At 36.4% G+C, this 12,704-nt stretch overlaps 1 protein-coding gene across 1 annotated transcript; it reads right to left on the bottom strand.

Annotated features, from left to right (window-relative positions):
• Positions 1-6,670: 6,670 nt before the first annotated feature.
• On the bottom strand, positions 6,671-7,619 carry LOC143629700 (remorin 4.2-like). The gene is made up of 2 exons (XM_077098907.1): positions 7,098-7,619; positions 6,671-7,014 (listed from the first exon to the last, which is right to left on the bottom strand). Exons 1-2 carry the CDS (start codon positions 7,560-7,562, stop codon positions 6,826-6,828), a joined length of 654 nt encoding a protein of 217 aa, XP_076955022.1. The 5' UTR covers positions 7,563-7,619; the 3' UTR covers positions 6,671-6,825.
• Positions 7,620-12,704: the final 5,085 nt, after the last annotated feature.

Raw genomic sequence — 12,704 nt, 5'->3', positions numbered from 1 at the left:
TTCGTTGATGAACAATTATGAATTGCAATTGACTTTAAATTATTTGCTATATGTCTTGTAGAAATTAGTACCCGAAGAATATTCAACACTCAGACTTGTAATTCTACTAATGGTAATGCATTTCAACATAAAAAATAAGAATATTAACAATGTTATATTTTCCTCTTTATATGAACATACATTTTAATATTATCTTAGGAACTCAAATAAAGAAGATGATCTCAAAACAGAATCGTTCCCTTGGATTATTAGACGATGACACTGAATACATCGAGGGAATTGAAGAGGCAAGCGTTGCCGGAACAGGGGCTCACCTACGTTCATTTTTTGCTACAATGTTGTCTACCAACAGCCTCTCTTGGCCCGAACACGTATGGAACAGTACCTGGAAACTCCTGTCAGACGACATCCTCCACAGGCAAAGAAAGCTATTAAAATCACCAGGTATATGTTACTTTTTACCAGATGATGTTTAATTAGGCTATCCAAAATATTAAGACCCTGTCACATGTAAATAATAAACAACTAAATAACACATTATTTTTAATAAGTATAATCTGATCAGAAACAATTATACATATGAACAATACAAATATTATTATTCAATGGAAAATAATTCAATGTTATCACGAACGATAGTAAATTTGAGTTTTAAAGTCAATTATCTCTTTTGAAAACAAACATCTAATAAAACGTATGGTTAGGAATCTATGATACAATCTGAGTGTTTGACTAATATTAACATGTACATGTTACCACTTGTATAATAATAATAATAATAATAATAATAATAATAATAATAATAATAAAAATAATAATATCAACACTACCGTACACACTGTCCTTCACCTTCTCCTTCCAAATTTATTCATTTACTTATCATTAGTGATACATAATATGTATTGTGCAAGTAATATGGCATTATTAAAATATATATGACATTGTACAAAAAAAACTCGATATCACTATACTTCGATCAATATATGTTAGGTTTTAAATATTTTTAACCGTTGACTCTAAAACAACAAACAACCTTTTACAGATTTACAGCTGACAGAAGACCAAATCAAGAACCTTACATTACTCGAAATCCAGAAAATCCTACAACAAAACAACTCGAGTTTAACAAGGTATGAGACAATGCCTTTCCCTAATGAAGAGTCCTTATCTGTTGTCAATAACTGCCTTATTCTAGACGAGTAATCATACGATCAACAAACTGAGAGAACAGAATTTGAAAAGTTGTTTAGATCAATAACCTCAGAGCAGAAAACTATTTTTGACATAATAACGAAAGTCGTACAGCAGAATAAAGGTGGTGTCTTTTTTATTTACGGTCACGGCGTGACAGGGAAAACATATTTGTGGAAGACATTGTCTTCAGCCATACGATCCCAAGGTAATATTGTTTTAAACGTTGCATCAAGCGGAATCGCATCATTATTGTTATCCGGAGGTAGGACAGCGCATTCAAGATTTCATATTCCGATTAACCTAAACGAGGACTCATCTTGCGTAATGGAACGAGGCTCAGATGAGGCCGAATTGCTAGAAAAGACAAAGCTAATAATTTGGGATGAAGCCCCAATGACCCACAAACATGCATTTCAGGCTCTTGACAAGTCATGCAAAGACGTCTTAAAGTCAAAATCGCTATTTGGAGGAAAGGGTGTTGTCTTTGGAGGCGATTTCAGACAGATTCTGCCGGTAATACAGAAAGGAAGCAGGCAGCAAATAGTAAACGCAACTCTGTGTTCGTCCTATATTTGGCATCATTGTCGGGTACTTAGATTAACAAAAAACCTAAGGTTAACGGTTGGTCAACAATCGGCTGACATAGAAGACACCAAAAATTTCTCAAAATGGCTACTAGACATAGGTGAAGGTAAAGTCGGAGGAACTAATGACGGTACGGCAAAAATAGATATACCGGATGATTTACTTATTGAGCAATGTGACGACCCTATCCTAAAGCTAATATAGTTTGTATATCCCAACATTCTAAACAACAGCCAAGACCCTACATACTTTCAACAGAGGGGGTTGCTTGCACCAACAAATGAGGTTGTTCATGAGATTAATGATCGTCTGCTCGAATTATTTCATGGTGACCCGGTCGAGTACTTAAGCTCAGATTCTGTATCCAAGTCCGACTACATAGATGGAAATGTCGATCCAACTTTATACTCCACTGAGATACTTAACGGTCTTAAAATATCCGGGCTGCCAAACCACAAGCTTATACTAAAAGTCGGCGTACCCGTTATGCTTTTGAGAAATATCGATAAAAAAAAGGGCTTATGCAACGGCACAAGGCTTCAGGTAGTATCTTTGGGTACGCATGTAATTGAGGTGAAAGTTCTTTCAGGGACTAATACTGGTGAGAGGATCTCTATTCCAAGAGTCGCCCTGACACCTTCTGATAAGAGCATCGCATTCACGTTTACAAGACGACAATATCCCTTATCAGTTTGCTTCGCTATGACAATAAACAAAAGTCAAGGACAGTCATTAACTAGGGTGGGATTGTACTTAAAGAATGATGTCTTCTCACACAGACAGTTGTATGTCGCACTATCAAGAGTTACGAGCAAAAAGGGTCTGAAGATACTGATTCTAGAAAAAAATGGCAAACATGCTAACAAAACGACAAATGTCGTTTTCAAGGAAATTTTCTCTTATTTAAATAAAATTTGTGGGTATCACTTACACTATTATAATTTCTGAATTTAGTAAAGTTTTATAAATTCATGATGTACAACAATGATTATGGAATAACTATAATTAAATACTAACAAAAATAGTATAAGGTAACCAGTCAAACAGACCTAAATCAATAAATTAAAAACACTTATAACTATAATTAAATTAAATCATGATGTATACTAACAAACATAGTATAAGGTAACCAGTCAAACGGACCTAAATTAATAAATTAAAAACACTTATAAGTAACCCGCGTAACACGCGGGCTAAAAGCTAGTATGTATATATATGTATATGGGTACGTGCATAGTGGTTCAGATCAACAAGTTCTCGGGTTTGTCAACTAATGAACCGTATACATCTGGTTCATCGTAAGATATATAAATTGAATACAAACATCAGATTTCATGTTTTACAAGTTAGAACATAGTGTTATATAGGCTATATGAATATATTATATGATAGAGATGTAACAAAAGTAGCAATTGGTACGAAATCTCAAAAGGAGCTTTTTAACAATTAAAGGACATGAATCCAGAAACCTTTGTCTCGTATTCATGACACAACTGCTAGGCTATGTGTTGTGAAGACATCTTTCATACCATGTGGACATGATGAGGCCTACCACACCATGCCAGGTAAAGTATGATGATTGATGAGCGCCATATGTGGGGAGCGCCACCCTAATAACGGCGTGATACAAACCCAATGGCGGGTCTACACGACTAACAACTAATGAATTAATCTTGTAAAAAAATAAATAAAATCACCTCTAATCTCACTCCACTTTACCACTTTTTTTTAAAAAAAAATTAAAATAGTTTAATTATTATTTTAATGGGGGTAGTGGCTAGTTAATCCACAACGCTTAAATTAACGAGATGACATGACCTAATAACTGGCTATTGCTAGTTATTCTACGACACATAACATTGTGTAAAAGTTAGATATGGTAGTGTGTTTGTACAAAGAGAATGTTGTATGTAGATAGAGTGAGATAAGTATGATATTTATAGGTTTATAATGTTTTCTAAAGGACAGCATTACCAATAATGTTGTAGTACTAATGATACTGTAACTAATCTTGACATAATCTTTAAAGGGCCCCTATGAGATATTAAAATTGCTTTTGCCCATTAAAAAAAGAAAAGAAAACGAAAGATATTATGTTGGGATTTATTTTAACGACCTAGTTACCTCCCAAAGTTAAACACACTTGAAGCATTATAGATTTATTGTGGCTTTAGAGTGTAAACAATGAGACTTAGCAAAATTGCATGCACAAGTTTTTCAAATAAACTTATAAACGTCGTTTTCACTCTTTATTGCTTTATGTGACCATCAAAGCTATCGGATCTTCAAACACTCTTTAGATCCTTATGTCTTTAACTACGTGTATTCGAAAATAGTATACTAATTTGGTTAATATGACAAAGACTACATATATAGACTGCATAAAGGCTCTAAATCACAAAACATATATGTCATGTCACGAACGAGGATATCATTGCCTCCACCTAATTCAATAAAAAAAAAAGGATCAGAAATTAAATATAGGATGCAATTTCCTCAACACGGGTATTTAGAATGAAACCAATTTCTTCATAAATGAAAATCAATTAATCATCATACATAGAAGAAGCAAGGAATTAAGTCGTCTAAAATAAACAAAAATAAAAGACCATTTGTATTGTTCAACTAAATATTGCGAACCAATAAAAACACCATTCTTGTTGTTCAACAAAAGATTACGAGCCAATAAAAATACCAACCTACGAAAATAATGGTTTAATAATTAACCACCTATTAGAGAACAAACTATCAACAACCATTGCTTTGAGCTCGAGGTTCAGAAAACACAAACTATCAAAATGAAAAAAGACGTTTCTTCACATTAACTTCCGTTTTGAGGTGTACACATGTGTATATCATGCATGCTCTTTAACAATAATCTCGGCTTTTAGGTTTGAAGACGTAAACAACTTTGGTCTATTGTTATCGAGACGTTCACCGGTGCACGTGTGAACATATCAATTATCATTCTCCTTAACATCAACTTAAGTTTTTGAGGTGTGTACACGTTAGGTTTAAGACTTTAAGGTATGCACAATTAACGTCAACTTTTCTTGATGTTGTTTCAGTGAACACCCTCACCTTCTCATGGTCATCATGTAAACAAATGTAATCTAATAACATCATTATCGTTAAAATTAATAATAAAAGTATAACTTTTTCATATATAAAAAAATGAAGTATACTTTGTTCACGATAATAAGGAAAAGATAAATGAAAAATCTTTGTGGGTGTGCGTTTATTGTGATTCAAAATTAAAAATGAAAACCTAACTCGATTCCATCACCAATACCTATCCGATACATTTCACAATCATTAATTTTAAAACTGTTTTTTTTCTAAACGTCGAACACATACAAATTCTTGGAATACTCTCATAATGGTTCGATGTCGTGAGGCCTAATTCACCTAGTGGTGCTTCACCCAAACTTAAATCCAATGAATATGGTACATGAGTGAGATTCGAACCCACGATGTCCAACATAAGAAACTTTTAGGAGAACCTAAGGTAACTCCTCAAATTTTCAAGATTTTCATCAAACTTGTATATCATGTTAGTGAAATTAAGCCTAATTTATTTTAATTTCAGTGATTTTTAAGTATGAAGATTTTGTTTGTTGTTGCACTTGCAACAGCCCATGCATGTAGTGATGTAGATTGAACAAAATTTCCCCATAGCATGTGTAAACACCATGCGTTTTCTTGATTTCAGTTTAGGGTGAGATTATGCCAACATAACTCAAAAGGTAGTTGCAACCTTTTAACGTTATTTCCATTTGTATCTTTACGTCCATCTCAAACAATCCTATTTTACTCAAAAGATGAACATGCATATGCACGTACATGGTACGTGGTCTAATATGGGGTGAATTCGATCCTAAACCAACTTTTCGTGAAAACCACTTTTAAACACCAATTTTTCAATTTTTATTTTATCATTCTTTTATATGTTACTAATACTGCCAAAAAAAAACGTGTACTACGAAAGTACATATTTGTATATTGTGAGGTTACATATATGTATCTTAATTTTATACTAGATAAATATATGTAAATTATGAGTTACATATACATAACTAACGATCTACATATATATTTTTTTATGATTTTGGTAAATATTAATAATATATAAAAAGTAAGAAATAAAAATTAAAAAGTAAATGTTTAAAAGTGATTTTCAAAAAAATCTTTCAAGATATTACTGGTTTTTATATCAACTGTCACCTAATAATCTAATATAATGATACTATGAAAACGGTGAATTTTATATATGCAAAACTGCAAAAATATAAAATAATTACAAGGTGGTTTGGGCTTGAATACCACAACTTTTTAGTTGCTGGACCTTTCCTCACTCAAAGCCCAAACAAGCATAGATTTATATAGGTTTGCTCACTCCTGATACATGTAAATTTCCATATCGGGTCCAACCCGTTAGCGACATATAGTAGCCGGATTCGAGATCAGTGGTCTCCCAAGATAGGAGGATCCCTTGAGCAGGTTAGACTTAAAAGAAACAATAGAGAGAATGAAAATTTTTTACTTCAGATTTCTACTTAATTAATTCCTAAACTTGATTTGCCTTATATAGGCTTACATTAGAATGTAAATAACTGATAGAAAACTAATAAAATATTAAGTTGCATGGTGAACATGGGATGACCAAGGGTCTTGCATGTATTACCTACCCAGCAGTTCACGGATCAGTCCTCAATCCTCATTGTTCTGAATTTTTTGATATAGTCTCGGGCCGGGATAGCTTGTTCTGACCTGTTGCTCACTCCTAGTCCGAACTGACCTATTTTTTTCTCATAGAAAATAATCCCCTTGATTTTTTCTCAAATGTGTTCTTAATATTTTATATAAAACATTAACAGAATTACATAAACACTTTATAAATCAAAAGTTAGTTTACAAGATGAATTACAAATAGCACAATTCATACATGATACCCTTCAACTCAAAAAAGGTGAAGAAGCTTACAATTTTTATAACACATTTCCAAACAAACACTTTTGAAAATCATTTTAATTTTTAAATTTGGTCCTAAAAGAAGCTCTTAGCAGGAGCTCTTCCTACAGCTTTCATCAAGTTAGCCACTTCAATAACCCTACCTGTCTTGGTTCCCCTAACAGACTCAGCCGATGCTCGCCTTTCCTCTGCCTTCCGGTGCGCTTTTGCTATCTTGTTTTCCATCCTTTCCATCGCTCTTGCTTTCTTCTCCTCTAGTTTCCTCTACACAAACATTAATAGAAAAGTTAGTGACAAATTTAGTTACAAAAAGTTATTTATAAATTATTATATGAATATTTTGTTACTTCGACTTGCTTCATCTTTAAAGTCGCCTTCTGAACTTGCTCACTCTCCCACCCTTTAATAATCGCGTCTTCACACTCGAACCTATTTGTAATCTCCGCAATCTTAGCATTCTTCCATGCGCTTATCTTCGATTCAACCTCCTCTTTCTTCACACTTGTCACCGGCACCACAACCTCCCTCATATTGCTACTAGCTTGCAACATACCATCAACTCGATCATTTTCAACTACAATACTCTCTGCCACTGACCCTGCCACCACCAATGTACTATTATCGACACTGGTAACTGAAAAATCGTCACGAGACATTTGATCACTTGTAGCCATGGATAAGTATGATTGAAGTGGATGGTGAACCGGTGGAGGACGGATGGATGGTGGGCTTAAGGCATGTATGTCCCTCATAAAGGTTTCATTGTCACTATGGTTTGAATCTTGCCTAGCAACTACTTGATAGTTAGACATTTAATTGTGGTTGAAGAAAGTTATTTTGAGGTAACACATAAATAGATGTGTATATGCATTGTGACATATATAAAATCCTTAAGAGGATGCTTCCTTTCTGAATATCTAAACATGAATGTCACTGTCCATTAAAAAGTTTTGAAATTTGATTATATGTATATAGCCTGTGATTAAAGTGATTGGTGTAGATTATGAAAACGCGTTTTTGGACTTGTTTTAACTTTATTCGAAAAGCACATATTATACGTACCCACATTGATTTTATTTATTTATTTGTTTGTTTGTTTGTTAATTAAATATTACTTTACTTGTTTCGAAAGTTGGACAATATGGGTTGATAATTTCATTATCTAGAAGAAGAGATTGTTATTTAGAAAAAGGTGTCCACTGTCCACATCAACTTCATTTTGTTAATTGTGCTATTGATTTTCTACAAAAAGTACTAAAGACTAAAAACAAATCACTTTTAACAAAAGATTCAACGAGTAGTGAATATTCCTAGTATTTTTTGTTTTTTAATCCTACCAATAAATTTGTTCCCCGACCCGAACGTAATTTGTAATTACAACCGCTTCACGATTTACATGTGATGCTAGACACAAACTTGTTTAGACACAGGTTAATATGACACGACTTGTTTAAGGAAACGACAAATAATTAATACTCTATACATAGATACATAATTCTCAACATAATAATCGTTAACATATTTGAAGTCTTCAATATATAAAATCCATAAAAGTCTTCGTTAATACATAACATATTTGAAGTCTTCAATATATAAAATCCATAAAATTCGACACGTGTCAAAGGCGGCTAAACTTAGCCTACATCTATGGTTATTTAGCCGACATCTTTGACTCTTAGCCGGCTTCGGAAAACGTGTCTATTTAGTTAGCCGGCTCTAAAGATTCCAATCTTTGGAGCCGGAATCTTTGGAGCCGGCTAACTAAATAGACACGTTTTCCGAAGCCGGCTAAGAGTCAAAAATGCCGGCTAAATAACCATAGATGTAGGCTAAGTTTAGCCGCCTTTGACACGTGTCGAATTTTTATTGGTTAAAGGTGGGGCCCGTTTACTTTTTATAAAATTCCGTGCCCATAAAGTGGAGGCTAAAGCTTAGCCGCCTTAGCCGGCTTCGGTGACGTGACAGTTGTTTATTGGTTAAAAAACCAATGATTGGAGAGATGTAGGCTAAATAGACATGTCTATTTTGGTAATTTTTTAGTCAAACTTGTCCATTTGGGTAATTTTCCCTATATTTTAATGTGAAGTATTTGAAGAATAGAGAGTTGAGAGAGCAAAAATATGTGAAAATGCACTGCGCTTTAATGCCTTTACTCCATGTCCACTTATAAGATGATGCAGCGATATAAACAAAACGAAGATCGAATCACGTTGATTCAGTGAATACCCGTGATGAACTTCAGAACTCCCAAATCCCACCCAAAGGTCTAGGGAAAATGAAGAGAAAAACAAAATTTATTAATATTCAAGTCTAACTTTTGGAATTACATCACAAGCATATAAAAGACTTCCAAATACGAAATGGGCCTAAAATGGGCCATGGGCCAAACACAAACCCAAAAACAAAAAGACAAAAAGTACTGAAAAAAGATAAAAGGCCCAAAACTTCATTTAGGAGGCGTTTTTGGGCTTCGGACAGGGCGTAGGCGGTTTGACACAATGGGCTCCTCGTCTCAAGCTTCGATTTGACTGGTAATAGGCCTGAAACGGAGCTTCGTTGGCCAAGTTATGCCCGTTTTCGTGGGCCACCTTTGGAGACACGATCATGGGCCTCCAAATATAACATAGCCTGTTCGTCAATACTTGGGCCTTCATCATTCCCTCCTGGATAGACAAAATTCGACCTCGAATCTGCAGTGACCTCATCATCAGACGAATCCCCATAAAATGGCAGCAAGTGTTTGACATTAAAGACATTTGAACAGTGAATATGACTTGGCAACTTCAGACGGTAAGCATTCAGATTTATTTTCTGGACAATCTCCACTGGTCCGATTTTCTTGGCTGACAATTTGTTATACTCCCCAACTGAAAAACGATCTTTAGTTAAAACAACCCACACAAAGTCTCATACTTCAAAATCAACTTGTCTTCGTTTTTTATCAGCAACCTGCTTGTACTTTGAATTGGCTCGAACCAGGTTGTCATGCACATCTTTATGAATCTCATGTAGCCCCTCAACAAAATCTTTCACTTTCTTAGGTGCAGAACCAGGAACAGGAAGTGACATCAGGTCAAGGGGACCCCGTGGCTGAGCAGAATAAACCACCTGAAAAGGACTAAACCCGATACTTCTATTGACAGCATGATTATGAGCAAACTCAACTTGACATAGCTTTTGATCCGAAGACTTCACATGATCACCCACTAGACATCGTAAAAGATTACCAAGTGACCGATTAACAACCTCCGTTTGCCCATCCGTTTGAGAGTGATAGGCACTACTGAAGTTAAGCTGAGTGTTCACCATTTTCCATAGGCTGCGCCAAAAATGACTCAAGAAACGAGTGTCCCGGTCAGAAACAATAGAAGATGGCAAACCATGCAAACGATAAACATCCCGAAAGAATAATTGAGCCACATTAACTGTATCTGTCGTCTTCTTGCAAGGAATAAAGTGCACCATCTTGGAGAACCGATCAACAACAACAAAGATCGAATCGTTACCCCTCTGAGTCCGAGGTAACCCCAACACAAAATCCATACTAATGTCAGTCCAAGGCTTTGAAGGGACTGGTAAAGGCATATAAAGACCCGCATTAGTAGTAGTGCCCTTTGAGACTTGGCAAATTCGACACCTTTTGACATAACGATCTACCTCTTTCCTCATAGTAGGCCAAAAGTAGGAAGACTGCACCAAATGTAAAGTACGGTCACGACCAATATGACCCTCCCCATGTAACTCCTGAATAATTTTCAACCGAAGACTGGAGTCAGGAATACATAGCTGATTCCCTTTGAACAAAAACCCATCATGCAAAAGAAAGTCTGACTTCTGACCCGCTTGCACATCCTGCAACACAACTGAAAAATACGGGTCAGTGGTTAACTGTTCACGAATAACATCCAACCCCAACACATTGATTCTCACAGCAACAAGCAGATTCCCCCTCCTGCTCAAGGCATCAGCAACACGGTTTGAAACACCAGTTTTGTGTTTGACCACAAAAGTAAACTTTTCAAGAAAAGCTAACCAACGCCCGTGCTTATGAGATATCTTGTCTTGCGTGCGAATATGCCTTAGAGAATCATGATCAATGAATAAAACAAACTCTTTATGAAACAAATAGTGACGCCAATGCTTTACAGCTTGGACCACTGCATAAAACTCCAGGTCATAAGTACTATATCTCAATGTTGCCCCTGTTAACTTCTCACTAAAATAAGCAATTGGTCGACCCCCTTGACTGAGGACCCCGCCAATCCCAACCTTCGAGGCATCAGTATGAAGTTCAAAAACTTGTGAAAAGTTAGGCAATACCAGAATTGGTGCGGTAGTGAGTTTTTCCTTGATAACCAGAAAAGCTAACTCTGTTCCCTCTGTCCATACAAACGTCTTTCCCTTCATGCAATCTGTCATAGGGGCCATAATGGAACTGAAGTGTGGAATGAATCGCCTATAAAAAGGAGCAAGCCCATGAAAACTGCGGGCTTCAGTAATGGTGATAGGATTTGGCCAGTTTTGAACAGCTTCAACTTTAGATTCATCCACCTGTATCCCATCACCTGAAATAACATACCCTAAGAACAAAACTTTAGGGGTCATGAACACACATTTCTTAGTTGCTGCATAAAAACTGTCTCTGCGAAGCAAGGCCAAAACCTTCTTGACATGCACGACATGCTCACTGAAAGAAGCACTATAAATAAGAATATCATCAAAATATACCACCACAAACTTCCCAATAAAAGGCCTGAGCAACTGATTCATCACACGCATAAAAGTACTAGGCGCGTTTGATAAACCAAAAGGCATCACCAACCACTTATACAACCCTTCACGAGTCTTGAAGGCTGTTTTCCACTCATCCCCAGGTCTAAGGCGAATCTGATAATAACCACTCTTCAAATCCAACTTTGTGAAAACAGTGGCACCACTAATCTGGTCAAGCAAATTATCAAGTCGAGGAATAGGAAACATGTACCTCACAGTAATCTTGTTGATGGATCGACTTTCGACACACATCCTCCAGGTACCATCCTTCTTCGGAGTTAACAAAGCAGGAACAGCACAAGGGCTCATACTTTCACGAACATGACCCTTAGAAATCAACTCCTCAACCTGTCTACGCAACTCTTCATGCTCTCTCGGGCTCATCCTGTAATGTGGCCTATTGGGCAATTTTGAACCAGGCTCCAAATCAATATGATGTTGGATGTCACGCAAAGGTGGCAGGCCATCCGGCAAGTCATCAGGGAAAACATCAGAAAATTCCTCAAGTAAAGGAATCGTAGCTTCAGGAATCTCAACTTCCTCGGCCACTGGTTTCCCTATCAAAACGAACACATTGTCTGCCTCCACCAACTCATCTTCAAACTGACTAATGGTCAACAGGTTACCCGACTGCTTTGTGGCTAGCTGCTTGGGCTTGCTTGGAACAAGCGTTATCCTTACTCCACTAAACATGAAGCTATAAGAATTTGACCGTCCGTTATGTTCTATACTTCGATCATACTCCCAAGGTCTGCCCAACAACAAGTGACACGCATCCATAGGAACCACATCACACACAACATCATCTTTGTATGTGGTCCCAACAGAAAAAGAAACAAGGGCCTTTTTAGAGACCGTTACCTCTCCCCCCCTTTTTAAGCCACTGAAGCTTGTAAGGCTTATGGTGACTCTCCGTCTTCAAGGCCAACTTTTGGACTGCCTCTTCAGAAATCAGATTGTCACAACTTCCAGAATCGATAACAAACGTGCAAACCTTCCCCAAATGGTACATGTGAAGTGGAAGATATTATGTTTAAGCCATCCGTCTCCATCAGCCTTTGGGTATAACAAGAACGCCTAACCACCAAATTCACCCCCACATCACCGGTCACAAACTCCTCCTCGTACTCGGGCTCTTCATCATACTCTGGGGCCCTTTCATATTCTTCATACTGTTCATC

Source organism: Bidens hawaiensis, unplaced genomic scaffold (assembly GCF_021521415.1).
Source record: "Bidens hawaiensis isolate Kalapana, Puna unplaced genomic scaffold, B.hawaiensis_p1.1 tig00005453_1, whole genome shotgun sequence".
In the NCBI taxonomy this organism is placed as follows: domain Eukaryota; kingdom Viridiplantae; phylum Streptophyta; class Magnoliopsida; order Asterales; family Asteraceae; genus Bidens; species Bidens hawaiensis.
The sequence above is the reverse complement of the archived record's forward strand: the minus strand, read 5'-3'. Positions and strand labels throughout refer to the sequence as shown.